The sequence below is a fragment of the Fringilla coelebs genome (assembly GCF_963513975.1).
Source record: "Fringilla coelebs genome assembly, chromosome: 1".
NCBI classification, from domain to species: domain Eukaryota; kingdom Metazoa; phylum Chordata; class Aves; order Passeriformes; family Fringillidae; genus Fringilla; species Fringilla coelebs.
The window spans coordinates 1,022,292-1,040,942 of NC_140028.1; the positions used below are offsets into that span (position 1 = coordinate 1,022,292).

The following is an 18,651-nucleotide window of genomic DNA, read 5'->3' on the forward strand; positions in this document are numbered from 1 at the left end:
CACTGTCCCTGTCACTGTCCCAGTGCCCTGTCACTGTCCCTGATCCTGTCCCCATCCCATCCCCTGTCCCTGTCCCCATACGGGGTGGCCCTGAACAGCCTCACCTGCGGCACCACCGTCTTCCCGCTGCGTAAGGACACACCTGGCACTGTCCCCTGTCCCTGTCACTGTCCCTGTCACTGTCCCATGTCCCTGATCCTGTCCCTGTCCCCTCTCACTGTCCCTGTCCCTGTCCCCATCCCTGTCCCCTGTCCCTGTCCCCATACGGGGTGGCCCTGAACAGCCTCACCTGCAGCACCACCGTCTTCCCGCTGCGTAAGGACACACCTGGCGCTGTCCCTGTCCCCTGTCACTGTCCCTAATCCCATCCCCTGTCCCCATCCCTGTCCCTTTCCACATCCCTGTCTCTGTCCCCATCCCTGTCCCCATCCCTGTCCCTGTCCCTGTTCCCATCCCTGTCCCTGTTCCCATCCCTGTCCCCGTCCCCATCCCCATCCCTGTCCCCATCCCCATCCCTGTCCCCATCCCTGTCCCCACCCCTGTCCCTGTCCCCATCCCTGTCCCTGTCCCCATCCCTGTCCCTGTCCCCATCCCTGTCACTGTCCCCATCCCCATCCCTGTCCCCATCGCTGTCCCCAGGGATCCAGGAGGGCGTGAGGATGACTCTGGACTGTGCCCAGGCCACCTTCATCTCCTATGACAAGATGGTCATCTCGCTCAAGGGGGGAGAGATGTGAGTCTGGGGGTGTCCCCAAGGGTTTGGAGTGTCCCCAAGGGTTTGGGGTGTCCCCAAGGGTTTGAGATGTCCCCAGGGTTTTGGGGCTGTCCCCCCAGATTTGGGAGTGTCCCCAGGGTTTTGGGGTGTCCCCAGAGATTTGGGGTGTCCCCAGGAATTTGGGGGTGTCCCCAGGGATTTGGGGGTGTCCCCAAGGATTTGGGATGTCCCCAGGAATTGGGGTGTCCCATGTCCCCGCCAAGGTGCCACCCCCCGTCCCAGCCGTGTCCTGGCACTGATCAGGGATGGCGTTTGCTCTGTCCCCTCCTTCCCTGGGACAAGAGTGGGGGTCCCTGGGGGTCTTGGGTTTTCTGGGGGTGTCCCCAGGGATTTGGGGGTGTCCCCAAGGACTCGGGGTGTCCCCAAGGGTTTGGGGTGTCCCCCAGGGATTTGGGGTGTCCCCAAGGGTTTGGGGTGTCCCCTGTTCCCCCTGAGCTGTCCCTTTGCTGTCCCAGCTCCGTGCTGACCCTGATCACGCACGGGATGCGCTCTGTCTGTGGGACAATGGGGGTCCCTGGGGGTGTCCCCGGGGATTTGGGGGTGTCCCCAAGGACTCAGGGGTGTCCCCAAGGACTCAGGGGTGTCCCCAAGTGTTTGGGGGTGTCCCCGAGGGTTTGTCACCCCCCTGAGCTGTCCCTTGCTGTCCCAGCTCCGTGCTGACGCTGATCACGGATGGGATGAGCTCTGTCCCTGGGACAAGGGGGGGGGTCCCTGGGGGTGTCCCCAAGGGTTTGGAGGTGTCCCCAAGGACTTTAGGGTGTCCCCGGGGATTTGGGGGTGTCCCCAAGGACTCAGGGGTGTCCCCAAGGGTTTGGGGGTGTCCCCAAGGGTTTGGGGGTGTCCCCGAGGGTTTGTCACCCCCCTGAGCTGTCCCTTTGCTGTCCCAGCTCCGTGCTGACGCTGATCACGGATGGGATGAGCTCTGTCCCTGGGACAAGGGGGGGGGTCCCTGGGGGTGTCCCCAGGGATTTGGGAGTGTCCCCAAAGACTCAGGGGTGTCCCCAAGAACTTTGGGGTGTCCCGAAGGGTTTGGGGGTGTCCCCCAGGCTTTGTCACCCCCCCTGAGGTGTCCCTTTGCTGTCCCAGCTACGTGCTGACCCTGATCACGGACGGGATGCGCTCTGTCCCTGGGACAATGGGGGGTCCCTGGGGGTGTCCCCAAGGACTTTAGGGTGTCCCCAAGGGTTTGGGGGTGTCCCCAAGGACTCAGGGGTGTCCCCAAGGGTTTGGAGGTGTCCCCAAGGACTCAGGGGTGTCCCCAAGGGTGTGTCACCCCCCTGAGGTGTCCCTTTGCTGTCCCAGCTCCGTGCTGACGCTGATCACGGATGGGATGAGCTCTGTCCCTGGGACAAGGGGGGATTTTTTGGGGGGTGTCCCCAAGGACTTTGGGGTGTCCCCAAGGACTCAGGGGTGTCCCCAAGGACTCAGGGGTGTCCCCAAGGGTTTGGGGATGTCCCCAGGGGTTTGTCACCCCCCCTGAGGTGTCCCTTTGCTGTCCCAGCTCCGTGCTGACGCTGATCACGGACGGGATGAGCTCTGTCCCTGGGACAATGGGGGGTCCCTGGGGGTGTCCCTAAGGACTTTGGGGTGTCCCCAAGGACTCAGGGGTGTCCCCAAGGGTTTGGGAGTGTCCCCAAGGGTGTGTCACCCCCCCTGAGGTGTCCCTTTGCTGTCCCAGCTACGTGCTGACGCTGATCACGGACGGGATGCGCTCCGTGCGCTCCTTCCACTTCGACAAAGCGGCCGCCTCCGTCCTCACCACCTGTGTAAGCACCTGGGGACACCTGGGCACACTTGGGGACACTCAGGGGACACTCAGGTGACACTCAGGGGACACTCAGGTGACACCTGTGTCCCCAGATGGTCCCTCTGGAGCCGGGTTATCTCTTCCTGGGCTCCCGCCTGGGCAACTCCCTCCTGCTCAGGTACACGGAGAAGCTGCAGGAGCCCCCGGCCGGGCCGGGCAAGGAGGGGCCTGACAGACAGGTGAGACCCCAAACACACCTGGGGATCCCCAAAACACACCTGGGCACCCCAAAACTCAGCTGGGGATCCCCAAAACTCACCTGGGCACCCCAAAACTCACCTGGGCACCCCAAAACTCACCTGGGGATCCCCAAAACTCACCTGGGCACCCCAAAACTCAGCTGGGGATCCCCAAAACTCACCTGGGCACCCCAAAACTCACCTGGGCACCCCAAAACTCACCTGGGGATCCCCAAAACATACCTGGGCACCCCAAACCTCACCTGGGCACCCCAAACCTCACCTGGGGATCCCCAAAATTCACCTGGGGATCCCCAAAACTCACCTGGGCACCCCAAACCTCACCTGGGCACCCCAAAACTCACCTGGGGATCCCCAAAATTCACCTGGGCACCCCAAACCTCACCTGGGCACCCCAAAACTCACCTGGGCACCCCAAACCTCACCTGGGGATCCCCAGAACTCACCTGGACACCCCAAAACTCACCTGGGCATCCCAAAACTCACCAGAGAACCCCAAATCACACCTGGGCACCCCAAACCTCACCTGGGGATCCCCAAACCTCACCTGGGGATCCCCAAAATTCACCTGGGGATCCCCAAAACTCACCTGGGCACCCCAAAACTCACCTGGGGATCCCCAGAATCCTCCCCAGGAACCCCAAACCCTTCCCAACATCCCAAATCCCCATCCCAGAGCCAGGGGGGCAGCGAGGGGCCTGACAGACAGGTGAGACCCCAAACCTCACCTGGGCACCCCAAAACTCACCTGGGGATTCCCAAAACTCACCTGGGCACCCCAAACCTCACCTAGGCACCCCAAAACTCACCTGGGGATCCCAAAACTCACCTGGGGATCCCCAAAACTCATCTGGGCACCCCAAAAATCACCTGGGGATCCCCAGAATTCACCAGGGGATCCCCAAAACTTACCTGGGCACCCCAAATCTCACCTGGGAATCCCAAAAATCACCTGGGCACCCCAAAGTTCACCTGAGGATCCCCAAAACTCACCAGAGAACCCCAAAACTCACCTGGGCACCCCAAAATTCACCTTGGGACCCAAAAATCCCCATCCCAGATCTCCTGGCAGGTGAGACCCCAAATCACACCTGGGGACCCCAACCTCACCTGGGGACCCCAAAACTCACCTGGGGACCCCCAGAATTCACCTGGGCACCCCAAAACACACCTGGGGATCCCCAGAATTCACCTGGGCACCCCAAATCACACCTGGGCACCCCAAACCTGTCCCTGTCCCCCCAGGAGGAGCCCCCGGTGAAGAAGAAACGCTCGGAGCCATCGGGGCCGTGGGCAGGTGGGGACACCTGGGGACACCTGGGACACCTGGGGGACACCTGGGGGACACCTGGGGGATACCTGGGGACACCTGGGATACACCTGGGGGACACCTGGGGACACCTGGGACACCTGAACACACCTGGGGACACCTGGGACACCTGGGACACCTGGGGGACACCTGGGATACACCTGGGGGACACCTGGGGACACCTGGGGGACACCTGGGACACCTGAACACACCTGGGGACACCTGGGGGACACCTGGGACACCTGGGGACACCTGGGGGACACCTGGGGGACAGTGGAGACACCTGGGGACAGTGGAGACAGTTGGGGACAGTGGAGACACCTGGGGGACAGTGGGGACACCTGGGACACACCTGGGGGACACCTGGGGACAGTGGAGACACCTGGGGACAGTCTGGGGATGCCTGGGGACACCTGGGGACACCTGGGGGACACCTGGGGGATACCTGGGACACACCTGGGGACACCTGGGGGACACCTGGGGACACCTGGGATACACCTGGGGGACACCTGGGGGACACCTGGGGGACAGTGGAGACAGTTGGGGACAGTGGAGACACCTGGGACACACCTGGGGGACACCTGGGACACACCTGGGGGACACATGGGGGACACCTGGGGACAGTGGAGACACCTGGGGACAGTCTGGGGATGCCTGGGGGACACCTGAGGACACCTGGGGGGGCACTGGAGGCACCTGGGGGATGCCTGGGGACAGTCTGGAGACACCTGGGGACAGTCTGGGACACCTGGGGGACACCTGGGGACAGTCTGGAGATACCTGGGGACAGTCTGGGACACCTGGGGGACACCTGGGGACAGTCTGGGACAGCTGGGTACACCTGGGGACAGTCTGGGACGCCTGGGGACACCTGGGGGATGCCTGGGGACAGTCTGGAGACACCTGGGGACAGTCTGGGGGGAACTGGGGACACCTAGGGAAACCTGGGGACACACCTGGGGACAGTCTGGGACACCTGGGGGACAGTGGGGACAGTGGGGGCACTGGGGGACATACCTGGGGACACTTGGGGACATGCCTGGGGATACCTGGGGACAGCTGGGGGACAGCTGGGGAACAGTCTGGGGGCAGTCTGGGACACCTGGGAGGCAGTGGGGACACCTGGGGACACTTGGGGACACCTGGGGGGTGCCACCGGGTGACAGATGGGTGACAGAGGTGGCATGGGGCCATGGGGGTGGCCCTGGGGTGGCAGGGGACACGTGGGGACATGGGAGGGTGGCAGGGGGGTGACAGTGACAGCACAGTGGTGGCAGAGGGTGACAGTGATGGTGGCGGCAGGGTGGGGGTGACACCGGGGGTGACACAGGGGTGACACAGGTGGTGGGTGTGTCCCTGTCCCAGGGGGGGTGACACAGGGGTGACACAGGTGACAGCAGGTGACAGTGGGTGACAGTGGGTGACACAGGTGTGTCCCTGTCCCAGAGGGGATGACAGTAGGTGACAGCAGGTGACAATGGGTGACACAGGTGACACATGACAGGTGTGTCCCTGTCGCAGGGGGGTGACAATGGATGACACAGGTGACACATGACAGGTGTGTCCCTGTCGCAGGGGGGTGACAGTGGGTGACACAGGTGGCACAGGTGACAGGTGTGTCCTTGCACAGGGGGGGTGGCAGTAGGTGACACAGGTGACACAGGTGACAGGTGTGTCCCCGCGCAGGGGGGTGTGACACAGGGGGGTGGCAGTGGGTGGCACAGGTGACACAGGTGGCACAGGTGTGTCCCCTGCAGGGGGGTGTGACACAGGGGGGGTGGCAGTGGGTGACAGGTGACACAGGTGACAGGTGTGTCCTCGCGCAGGGGGGTGTGACACAGGGGGGGTGGCAGTGGGTGACACAGGGGGGTGACACAGGTGACACAGGTGTGTCCCCTGCAGGGGGGAAGCCGCAGGCCCAGGACGAGGTGGACGAGATCGAGGTGTACGGCAGCGAGGCGGCCTCGGGGACACAGCTGGCCACCTACTCCTTCGAGGTACTGTCACCTGTCTGTCACCTGTGTGTCACCTGTCTGTGACCCCCACCTGGCCACCTACTCCTTCGAGGTACTGTCACTGTCACCTGTGTGTCACCTGTCTGTCACCTGTGTGTCACCTGTCTGTCACCTGTGTGTCACCTGTCTGTGACCCCCACCTGGCCACCTACTCCTTCGAGGTACTGTCACCTGTCACTGTCACCTGTCACTGTCACCTGTCTGTCACTGGTGTGTCGCCTGTGTGTCACCTGTCTGTGACCCCTACCTGGCCACCTACTCCTTCGAGGTACTGTCACCTGTGTGTCACCTCCCTGTCACCTCCCTGTCACCTGTCTGTCACCTCCCTGTGACCCTCACCTGGCCACCTACTCCTTCGAGGTACTGTCACCTGTCTGTCACCTGTGACCTGTGTGTCATCTGTGTGTCACCTCCCTGTCACCTGCCTGTGACCCCCACCTGGCCACCCACTCCTTCGAGGTGCTGTCACCTGTCTGTCACCTGTCTGTCACCTGTGTGTCACCTCCCTGTCACCTGTCTGTCACCTGTCTGTCACCTCCCTGTCACCCCCTCCTGGCCACCTACTCCTTCGAGGTACTGTCACCTGTGTGTCACCTGTCTGTCACCTGTGTCATCTCTGTCACCTGTCTGTGACCTGTCTGTCACCTGTCTGTGACCCCCACCTGGCCACCTACTCCTTCGAGGTACTGTCACCTCTGTCACCTGTGTGTCACCTGTCTGTCACCTCCCTGTGACCCCAAGCTGGCCACCTACTCCTTTAAGGTGCTGTCACCTGTGTCACCTCCTTGTCACCTGTGTGTCACCTCCCTACCACACCCAGCTGGCCACCTGCTCCTTCGAGGTGCTGTCACCTGTGTGTCACCTCCCTGTCACCTGTCTGTCACCTCCCTGTGACCCCCACCTGGCCACCTACTCCTTCGAGGTACTGTCACCTGTGTGTCACCTCCCTGTCACCTGTGTGTCACCTGTCTGCCACCTCCCTGTCACCTCCCTGTGACCCCCACCTGGCCACCTGCCCCTTTGAGGTACTGTCACTGTCACCTGTCAGCTGTGTGTCCCTGGTGTCACCTGTGTCACCTGTGTCCCCTCCCTGTCCCTGTGCCAGGTGTGTGACAGCATCCTCAACATCGGGCCCTGCGCCAACGCCGCCATGGGGGAGCCGGCCTTCCTGTCTGAGGAGGTGAGCAAACAAAAACACCCCAAAAACCCCAAAAACACCCCAAAAACCACCCCAAAAACCACCCCAAACCCGGCCTTCCTGTCTGAGGAGGTGAGGGACCTAAAAACCCCAAATTCACCCCAAAACCCACCCCAAAAACCACCCCAAAAACCACCCCAAACCCGGCCTTCCTGTCTGAGGAGGTGAGCAAACAAAAACCCCAAAATCTACCCCAAAAACACCCCAAAAACCCCAAAATTCACCCCAAAAACCCCCCCAAACCCGACCTTCCTGTCCGAGGAGGTGAGGCACCAAAATCCACCCCAAAATCCACCCCAAAAACACCCCAAAAACCCCAAAATCCACCCCAAAAATCACCCCAAAATCCACCCCAAAACCACCCCAAAATCCACCCCAAACCCGGCCTTCCTGTCCAAGGAGGTGAGGGACCAAAAACACCCCAAAATCCACCCCAAAAACACCCCAAAAAACCCAAAATCCACCCCAAAAACACCCAAAAACCACCCTAAACCTGGCCTTCCTGTCCGAGGAGGTGAGGGACCCAAAAACACCCCAAAAACCCCAAAATTCACCCCAAAAACCACCCCAAACCCGGCCTTCCTGTCCGAGGAGGTGAGGGACCAAAAACCCCAAATGCACCCCAAAACCACCCCAAAATGTACCCCAAATTCACCCCAAACCCGGCTTTCCTGCTCAAAGGGGTGAGGGGGGAAAACCCCCAAAATGCACCCCAAAATGCACCCCAAACACCCCAAATGCACCCAAACACCCCAAATGCACCCCAAACACCCCAAATGCTCCCCAAACACCCCAAAAACCCCAAAATGCACTCAAACACCCCAAATGCCCCCCAAACACCCCAAATGCACCCAAACACCCCAAATGCACCCCAAACACCCCAAATGCTCCCCAAAAACCCCAAAATGCACCCAAACACCCCAAATGCTCCCCAAACACCCCAAATGCTCCCCAAAAACCCCAAATGCACCCAAACACCCCAAACACCCCAAACACCCCAAACCCCGCCCTGACCCCGCTGTCTCTCCGCAGTTCCAGAACAGCCCCGAGCCCGACCTGGAGATCGTCCTGTGCTCGGGGTACGGCAAGAACGGGGCCCTGACCGTGCTGCAGGTACCCCAAAATCCACCCCAAAAACCCCAAACCACCCCAAAAACCCCAAACACACCCCAAAAACCACCCCTGAACCCTAAAACCATCCCTGCACCCCAACCCTGCCTGTGCTCAGGGTACGGCAAGAACGGGGCCCTGACCGTGCTGCAGGTACCCCAAAAACCCCAAAAACCACCCCAAAAACCCCAAACACACCCCAAACCCCTCCTGAACCCTAAAAACACCCCATAACCCCAACCCCTGCCTGTGCTCGGGGTACGGCAAGAACGGGGCCCTCACCGTGCTGCAGGTACCCCAGAAACCCCAAAAACCACCCCAAACACACCCCAAACACACCCCTGCACCCCAAAACCATCCCTGCACCCCAAACCCTGCCTGTGCTCGGGGTACGGCAAGAACGGGGCGCTCACCGTGCTGCAGGTACCCCAAAAACCCCAAAAACCACCCCAAAAACCCCAAACACACCCCAAAAACCCCAAACACACCCCAAAACCAGCCCTGCACCCCAAAACCATCCCTGCACCCCAAACCCTGCCTGTGCTCGGGGTACGGCAAGAACGGGGCGCTGACCGTGCTGCAGGTACCCCAAAAACCCCAAAACCACCCCAAACACACCCCAAACACACCCCAAAAACCCCAAACACACCCCTGAACCCTAAAACCATCCCTGAGCCCCAACCCCTGCCTGTGCTCGGGGTACAGCAAGAACGGGGCGCTCACCATGCTGCAGGTACCCCAAAAACCACCCCAAAAACTCCAAACACAGCCCAAAAACCCCAAACACAGCCCAAAAACTTCCCATAACCCTAAACACACCCTAAAAACCACCCCTGAACCCTAAAAACATCCTATAACCCCAACCCCTGCCTGTGCTCGGGGTACGGCAAGAACGGGGTGCTCACCATGCTGCAGGTACCCCAAAAACCCCAAACACACCCCAAAAACCCCAAACACACCCCAAAAACCAGCCCTGAACCCTAAAAACATCCCTGAACCCCAACCCCTGCCTGTGCTCGGGGTACGGCAAGAATGGGGCGCTCACCGTGCTGCAGGTACCCCAAAATCCACCCCAAAAACCACCCCAAACACACCCCAAAAACCCCAAACACACCCCTGAACCCTAAAAACACCCCATAACCCCAACCCCTGCCTGTGCTCGGGGTACGGCAAGAACGGGGCGCTCACCATGCTGCAGGTACCCCAAAAACCATCCCAGAAACCCCAAACACACCCCAAACACACCCCTGCACCCCAAAACCATCCCTGCACCCCAAACCCTGCCTGTGCTCGGGGTACGGCAAGAACAGGGCCCTGACCGTGCTGCAGGTACCCCAAAATCCACCCCTAAAACCACCCCAAAAACCCCAAACACACCCCAAAAACCTCAAACACACCCCAAACACACCCCAGAACCAGCCCTGGGACCCCAAAACCCCAAACACACCCAAAAAACTCCAAATACACCCCAAAACCACCCATGAACCCTAAAACCATCCCTGAACCTTACAAACCCCCCCCCGAACCCCAAAACCCACAAAGCCTCAAACCCCAACCCCCCCCGAACCCCAAAAATCCCTAACCCCCCCTGAGCCCCACAAACCCCAAAACCATCTGAACCCCCAAAACCCCAAACCCCCCTGAACCAAAAAACCCACAATTTCCCCCTGGACCTCAAAAACTCCCAACACCCCAGAACGCCCCTGAACCCCAATTCCCCCCCGAACCCCAAAATCCCAAATTCCCCTTGGACCCCATCAACCCCAAAACCCCCCTGAACTCACAAACTCCACAAACCCCCCTGAACCCCACCAACCCCGAATCCCCCTTGGACCCCAAAACCCCCCTGAAACCCCAAACCCCCCTGAACCCCACAAATCCCCCCTGAACCCCAAAACCCCAAACCCCGCATAACCCCAAACCCCCCTGAACCCCACAAACACCCCTGAAACCCCAAACCCCCCTGAACCCCACAAATCCCCCCTGAACCCCAAAACCCCAAACCCTGCATAACCCCAAACCCCCCTGAACCCCACAAACACCTCTGAAACCCCACAAATCCCCCCTGAACCCCAAACCCCCCTGAACCCCACAACCCCACAAACCCCCTGAACCCCCAAATCCCCCGGAACCCCACAAACCCCCCTGAACCCCCAAACCCCCCTGAACCCCAAAACCCCAAACCCCCCTGAACCCCAAACCCCCCTGAACCCCAAATCCCCCCTGAACCCCAAATCCCAAAACCCCCCTGAACCCCACAAACCCCCCTGAACCCCAAATCCCCCCTGCACCCCAAAACCCCAAACCCCCTGAACCCCAAACCCCCTTGAACCCCAAATCCCCCCTGCACCCCAAAACCCCACACCCCCCTGAACCCCAAACCCCCCTGAACCCCACAACTGCCTTGAAGCCCCAAATCCCCCTGAACCCCACAAATCCCCCCCGCACCCCAAACCCCAAAACCCCCCTGAACCCCAAACCCCCCTGAACCCCAATCCCCCCTGCACCCCCAAACCCCAAAACCCCCTGAACCCTACAAATCCCCCTGAACCCCCAAACCCCCCTGAACCCTACAAATCCCCCTGAACCCCAAATCCCCCCTGCACCCCCAATCCCCCCTGCACCCCAAAACCCCAACCCCCCCCGCACCTCCGAGTCCCCCGCGGGAGGATCCCGGGGGCCGATCCCGGTGCCAGAGCAGGGCTGGGGTGAACCAGGGTGACCCCAAAGGCTGGGGAGCGCCTGTACCCCCCCAGCGACACCCCAAAACCTGTGGGGCACCCCAAAACTGCCTGTACCCCCCCAGCGACACCCCAAAACCTGTGGGGTACCCCAAAACCCACCTGTACCCCCCCAGCGACACCCCAAAACCCGTGGGGTACCCCAAAACTGCCTGTACCCCCCAACGACACCCCAAAACTGCCTGTACCCCCCAGCGACACCCCAAAACCTGTGGGGTACCCCAAAACTGCGTGTACCCCCCAGCGACACCCCAAAACTGCGTGTACCCCCCAGCGACACCCCAAAACTGCCTGTACCCCCAGGGACACCCCAAAACCTGTGGGGTACCCCAAAACCCACCTGTACCCCCCAGCGACACCCCAAAACCTGTGGGGTACCCCAAATCCATGGGGCAGCGCCCCATAAAGCTGAAACTGTCCCCTGATGGCTTTGCCTGCTCCCTGTCCCTCTGTGACCGCTGTCCCTGTCCCCATCCCTGTCCCCGTCCCTGTCCCTGTCCCCATCCCTGTCCCCATCCCTGTCCCTGTCCCCATCCCTGTCCCTGTCCCCATCCCTGTCCCTGTCCCCTGTCCCCATCCTTGTCCCGTTCCCTGTCCCTGTGACTGCTGTCCCCTGACCTCTGTCCCCTATCCCATTCCCCTGTCCCTGTCCCCATCCCTGTCCCTCTGTGACCACTGTCCCCGTCCCCATCCCTGTCCTTGTCCCTGTCCCCTGTCCCCATCCTTGTCCCCTGTTCCCTGTCCCTGTGACCACTGTCCCCATCTCTGTCCCTGTCCCTGTCCCCATCCCTGTCCCCTGTCCCCATCCCTGTCCTTGTCCCTGTCCCCATCCTTGTCCCGTTCCCTGTCCCTGTGACCGCTGTCCCCTGACCTCTGTCCCCTATCCCATTCCCCTGTGACCGCTGTCCCCCCGTGACTGCTGTCCCTGTCCCCATCCCTGTCCCCCTGTGACTGCTGTCCCTGTCCCCATCCCTGTCCCCCTGTGACTGCTGTCCCTGTCCCCATCCCTGTCCCCCTGTGACTGCTGTCCTTGTCCCATTCCCCTGTCCCCCCTCTGTCCCTGTCCCCTCTCCGTGTCCCCGTCTCCATCCCTGTCCCATGACTGCTGTCCCTGTCCCTCTGTCCCCTGTCCCTGTCCCCTGGTGGCTGTCCCTGTTCCCCTGTCCCTGACTGCTGTCCCCTGGCCCTGTCCCCATCCCTGTCCCCTGACCATTGTCCCCATCCCTGTCCCTCTCCCTGTCCCCATCCCTGTTCCTGTGACCGCTGTCCCCTTGACCCCTGTCCCCATCCCTGCCCCTGTTCCCTTATGGCTGTCACTGTCCCCATCCCTGTCCCTGTCCCCTTGACCCCTGTCCCTGTCCCTGTCCCTGCCCCCCTGTGATGGCTGTCCCCCTGTCCCCCTGACTCCTGTCCCTGTCCCTCATCCCCTGTCCCCACCCATCTCCCTGACTCCTGTCCCTGTCCCCCATCCCTGTCCCCCAACCACTGTCCCTGTCCCCATCCCTGTCCCCTGACTCCTGTCCCCACCTGTGTCCCCATCCCTGTCCCGCGACCACTGTCCCTGTCCCCATCCCCCTGACTCCTGTCCCTGTCCCCCCATCCCCCTGTCCCCTGTCCCCATGGCTGTCCCCCTGTGGCAGCTGTCCCCACGGCTGTCCCCTGTCCCCATCCCCCTGTCCCCTGTCCCCATGGCTGTCCCTCTGTGGCGGCTGTCCCCACGGCTGTCCCCTGTCCCCGTCCCTGTCCCCTGACTCCTGTCCCTGTCCCCTGTCCCCATGGCTGTCCCCTGTCCCCATGGCTGTCCCCCTGTGGCGGCTGTCCCCACAGCTGTCCCCTGTCGGTGTCCCCAGCGCAGCATCCGGCCGCAGGTGGTGACAACCTTCGAGCTGCCCGGCTGTTACGACATGTGGACGGTCACCGCGCCCCCCCCGCGGGAACAGGTGCGTCCCTGTGTCACCCCGTGTCACCCCGTGTCCCTGTGTCACCCTCCTGTGGCACCTGTGTCACCCCTGTGTCCCTGTGTCACCCCTGTGTCACCCCAGTGTCACCTGTGTCACCCTGTGTCCCTGTGTCACCCTCCTGTGTCACCTGTGTCACCCTCCTGTGTCACCCCAGTGTCACCTGTGTCACCCTGTGTCACCCCGTGTCCCTGTGTCACCCTCCTGTCACCCCTGTGTCACCTGTGTCACCCCTGTGTCACCCCAGTGTCCCTGTGTCACTCTCCTGTGTCACCGTGTCACCCTCCTGTGTCATCTGTGTCACCCCTATGTCACCTGTATCCCTGTGTCACTGTCCCTGTGTCACCCCCATGTCACCTGTGTCACCGTGTCCCCATCCATGTCTCTGTGTCCCTTCATGTCCCCGTGTCACCTGTGTCCTCACGTCCACCTCCCTGTGTCACCGTGTCCCCATCCATGTCCCTGTGTCCCCATCCATGTCCTTGTGTCCCCTTTTCCCCCACCCCCCCCGTCCCTGTGTCCTTCTGTTCTCTCATATCCCTGTGTCCCCATGTCCCCCTGTCCCTGTGTCCCCATGTCCCCATGTCCCTGTGTCCCCATGTCCTCTGTGTCCCCATGTCCCCATGTCCCTGTGTCCCCATGTCCTCTGTGTCCCCCTGTGTCCCCTCATCCTGTGTCCCCATGTCCTCTGTGTCCCCATGTCCTCTGTGTCCCCCTGTGTCCCCTCATCCTGTGTCCCTGTCCCCTCATGTCCCCCTGTCCCTCTGTGTCCCCCTGTGTCCCCCTGTGTCCCCCTGTATACCCACGTGTCCCTGTCCCCTCTTGTCCCCCTGTCCCTCTGTGTCCCTCTGTGTCCCCTGTGTCCCCTGTCCCCAGCGAGGCTCTGTCCCCACAGCCCGAGGTGGCCCCGGGGACCAGCGCGGAGCCCGAGGCGGCGACGGCGGCTCCGGAACCTTCCGAGGAGGACGGGGAACGGCACGGCTTCCTGATCCTGAGCCGGGAGGACTCCACCATGGTGAGGGGACATTGGGGACACTGGGGACATTGGGGACATCATGGGGACAGGGCTTCCTGATCCTGAGCCGGGAGGACTCCACCATGGTGAGGGGACATTGGGGACACTGGGGACATCATGGGGACATTGGGGACATCCCAGGGACAGGGCTTCCTGATCCTGAGCCGGGAGGACTCCACCATGGTGAGGGGACATTGGGGACACTGGGGACATTGGGGACATCATGGGGACAGGGCTTCCTGATCCTGAGCCGGGAGGACTCCACCATGGTGAGGGGACATTGGGGACACTGGGGACATCATGGGGACATTGGGGACATCCCAGGGACAGGGCTTCCTGATCCTGAGCCGGGAGGACTCCACCATGGTGAGGGACATTGATTGGGGACACTGGGGACATCATGGGGACATTGGGGACATCCCAGGGACAGGGCTTCCTGATCCTGAGCCGGGAGGACTCCACCATGGTGAGGGACATTGATTGGGGACACTGGGGACATCATGGGGACATTGGGGACATCCCAGGGACAGGGCTTCCTGATCCTGAGCCGGGAGGACTCCACCATGGTGAGGGACATTGACTGGGGACACTGGGGACATCATGGGGACATTGGGGACATCCCAGGGACAGGGCTTCCTGATCCTGAGCCGGGAGGACTCCACCATGGTGAGGGACATTGATTGGGGACACTGGGGACATCATGGGGACATCATGGGGACATCATGGGGACAGGGCTTCCTGATCCTGAGCCGGGAGGACTCCACCATGGTGAGGGACATTGGGGACACTGGGGACATCATGGGGACACTGGGGACATTGGGGACATCCCAGGGACAGGGCTTCCTGATCCTGAGCCGGGAGGACTCCACCATGGTGAGTGACATTGGGGACATTGGGGACATTGGGGACATCATGGGGACAGGGCTTCCTGATCCTGAGCCGGGAGGACTCCACCATGGTGAGGGACATTGGGGACACTGGGGACATTGGGGACATCATGGGGACATCATGGGGACAGGGCTTCCTGATCCTGAGCCGGGAGGACTCCACCATGGTGAGGGGACACTGGGGACATTGGGGACATTGGGGACATCATGGGGACATCATGGGGACAGGGCTTCCTGATCCTGAGCCGGGAGGACTCCACCATGGTGAGGGACATTGGGGACACTGGGGACATTGAGGACATCATGGGGACATTGGGGACATCATGGGGACACTGGGGACATCATGGGGACAGGGCTTCCTGATCCTGAGCCGGGGACACTGGGGACATTGGGGACATTGGGGACATCATGGGGGCACGGGTTCCTGATCCTGAGCCGGGAGGACTCCACCATGGTGAGGGACATTGGGGACACTGGGGACATTGAGGACATCATGGGGACATTGGGGACATCATGGGGACACTGGGGACATCATGGGGACAGGGCTTCCTGATCCTGAGCCGGGGACACTGGGGACATTGGGGACATTGGGGACATCATGGGGGCACGGGTTCCTGATCCTGAGCCGCGAGGACTCCACCATGGTGAGGGACACTGGGGACATTGGGGACATCATGGGGACATCATGGGGACATCATGGGGACAGGGCTTCCTGATCCTGATCCGGGAGGACTCCACCATGGTGAGGGACACTGGGGACATTGGGGACATCATGGGGACATCATGGGGACATCATGGGGACATCATGGGGACAGGGCTTCCTGATCGTGAGCCAGGAGGACTCCACCATGGTGAGGGACATTGGGGACATTGGGGACATTGGGGACATCATGGGGACATCATGGGGACAGGGCATCCTGATCGTGAGCCGGGAGGACTCCACCATGGTGAGGGACATTGGGGACATTGGGGACATCATGGGGACATTGGGGACATTGGGGACATCCCAGGGACAGGGCTTCCTGATCCTGATCCGGGAGGACTCCACCATGGTGAGGGACATTGGGGACACTGGGGACATCATGGGGACATTGGGGACATCCCAGGGACAGGGCTTCCTGATCCTGAGCCAGGAGGACTCCACCATGGTGAGGGACATTGATTGGGGACACTGGGGACATCATGGGGACATTGGGGACATCCCAGGGACAGGGCTTCCTGATCCTGAGCCGGGAGGACTCCACCATGGTGAGGGACATTGATTGGGGACACTGGGGACATCATGGGGACATTGGGGACATCCCAGGGACAGGGCTTCCTGATCCTGAGCCGGGAGGACTCCACCATGGTGAGGGACATTGATTGGGGACACTGGGGACATCATGGGGACATTGGGGACATCCCAGGGACAGGGCTTCCTGATCCTGAGCCGGGAGGACTCCACCATGGTGAGGGACATTGGGGACACTGGGGACATCATGGGGACATTGGGGACATCCCAGGGACAGGGCTTCCTGATCCTGAGCCAGGAGGACTCCACCATGGTGAGGGACATTGGGGACACTGGGGACACTGGGGACATCATGGGGACATCATGGGGACAGGGCTTCCTGATCCTGAGCCGGGAGGACTCCACCATGGTGAGGGACATTGATTGGGGACATTGGGGACATTGGGGACATCATGGGGACATTGGGGACATCATGGGGACATCATGGGGACAGGGCTTCCTGATCCTGAGCTGGGAGGACTCCACCATGGTGAGGGGACACTGGGGACATTGGGGACATCATGGGGACATCATGGGGACAGGGCTTCCTGATCCTGAGCCGGGAGGACTCCACCATGGTGAGGGGACATTGGGGACATTGGGGACATCATGGGGACAGGGCTTCCTGATCCTGAGCCGGGAGGACTCCACCATGGTGAGGGACACTGGGGACATTGGGGACATCAAAGGGACATGGGGACACAGACACTCCTTGCTCTCACCTGGTGTACTCATGTCCCCAATGGGGACAGTGCTCGTGTCCTGGAGGCTTCCTGCAGGATCTGTCCTGATGTCCCCCTGGTGTCCCCCAATGTCCCCCTGATGTCCCCAATGTCACCTTTAGAGACAGTGACCTGCATTTGGGGTCACCTGGGGGCTGGCCCTGACCAGTGTCCCCTCAGATCCCCATGTCCCACTTTGGGGACAGCACCCCTGTTCTGGTGGCTCTGTGGGTGCCTTGTCCCCAGTGTCCCCTGATGTCCCCAGTGTCCCCGTATGTCCCCTCAAGGGTCAGTGACCTGGATGTGGGCTCACCTGGGCCTGGCCCTGCCCACTGTCCCCTCGTCGTCCCCATGTCTCTCCCTGGGGACAGCAGCCCTGTTCTGGTGGCTCTGTGGGTGCCGTGTCCCCAGTGTCCCCTGATGTCCCCAATGTCCCCTGATGTCCCCAGTGTCCCCTCAAGGGTCAGTGACCTGGGTTTGGGCTCACCTGGGCCCGGCCTTGCCCAGTGTCCCCTCAGTGTCCCCATGTCCCTCCCTGGGGACAGCAGCCCTGTTCTGGTGGCTCTGTGGGTGCCGTGTCCCCAGTGTCCCCCGCTGTCCCCTGATGTCCCCCGCTGTCCCCGCTGTCCCCAGATCCTGCAGACGGGCCAGGAGATCCTGGAGCTGGACACGAGCGGCTTCGCCACGCAGGGCCCGACCGTGTTCGCGGGGAACCTGGGCCAGGGCCAGTTCATCGTGCAGGTGTCACCGCTGGGGCTGCGCCTGCTGCAGGGCGGTGAGTGACACACCTGGGGACACCTGGGGACACACCTGGGGACAGGGACACACCTGGGGACACACCTGGGGACAGGGACACACCTGGGGACAGGGCCAGTTCATCGTGCAGGTGTCACCGCTGGGGCTGCGCCTGCTGCAGGGCGGTGAGTGACACACCTGGGGACACACCTGGGGACAGGGACACACCTGGGGACACACCTGGGACACACCTGGGGACAGGGACACAGCTGGGGACAGGGACACACCTGGGACACAGCTGGGCCAGGGCCAGTTCATCGTGCAGGTGTCACCGCTGGGGCTGCGCCTGCTGCAGGGCGGTGAGTGACACACCTGGGGACACAGCTGGGGACACACCTGGGGACAGGGACACACCTGGGGACACACCTGGGGACAGGGACACACCTGGGGACAGGGACACACCTGGGGACACACCTGGGACACACCTGGGGACAGGGACACACCTGGGACACACCTGGGGACAGGGCCAGTTCATCGTGCAGGTGTCACCGCTGGGGCTGCGCCTGCTGCAGGGCGGTGAGTGACACACCTGGGGACACACCTGGGGACAGGGACACACCTGGGGACACAGCTGGGACACAGCTGGGGACAGGGACACACCTGGGGACAGGGACACACCTGGGGACAGGGACACAGCTGGGGACACCTGGGACACACCTGGGGGCACCCCTAGGGTGACATCAGGGGCTCACACGGGCCCAGGTGTGTCCCCAGGTGTGCCATCGAGGGGATGGCGCAGGAAGAGGTGACACCTGGGGGTGGCACCAGGGTGACACTACTGTGTCATTCTTGGCGGTGCAGTGACAGTGAGGTGACATTGGCAGGTGACACAGGAGGAGACACAGGGAG

At 61.9% G+C, this 18,651-nt stretch overlaps 1 protein-coding gene across 1 annotated transcript in view; it reads left to right on the forward strand.

Moving 5' to 3' along the window:
- CPSF1 (cleavage and polyadenylation specific factor 1) overlaps positions 1 to 18,651 on the forward strand; it is an 84,184-nt gene that overhangs the window by 19,904 nt on the left and 45,629 nt on the right. Inside the window, exons 9-19 of the mRNA XM_084215346.1 lie at positions 640 to 733; positions 2,454 to 2,541; positions 2,636 to 2,761; positions 4,028 to 4,079; positions 5,994 to 6,088; positions 7,212 to 7,286; positions 8,337 to 8,417; positions 13,006 to 13,095; positions 14,009 to 14,128; positions 16,905 to 16,940; positions 17,641 to 17,782. Of these exons, the coding sequence (XP_084071472.1) occupies positions 640 to 733; positions 2,454 to 2,541; positions 2,636 to 2,761; positions 4,028 to 4,079; positions 5,994 to 6,088; positions 7,212 to 7,286; positions 8,337 to 8,417; positions 13,006 to 13,095; positions 14,009 to 14,128; positions 16,905 to 16,940; positions 17,641 to 17,782 (999 nt within the window). The remainder of the gene's footprint in view (positions 1 to 639; positions 734 to 2,453; positions 2,542 to 2,635; positions 2,762 to 4,027; positions 4,080 to 5,993; positions 6,089 to 7,211; positions 7,287 to 8,336; positions 8,418 to 13,005; positions 13,096 to 14,008; positions 14,129 to 16,904; positions 16,941 to 17,640; positions 17,783 to 18,651) is intronic.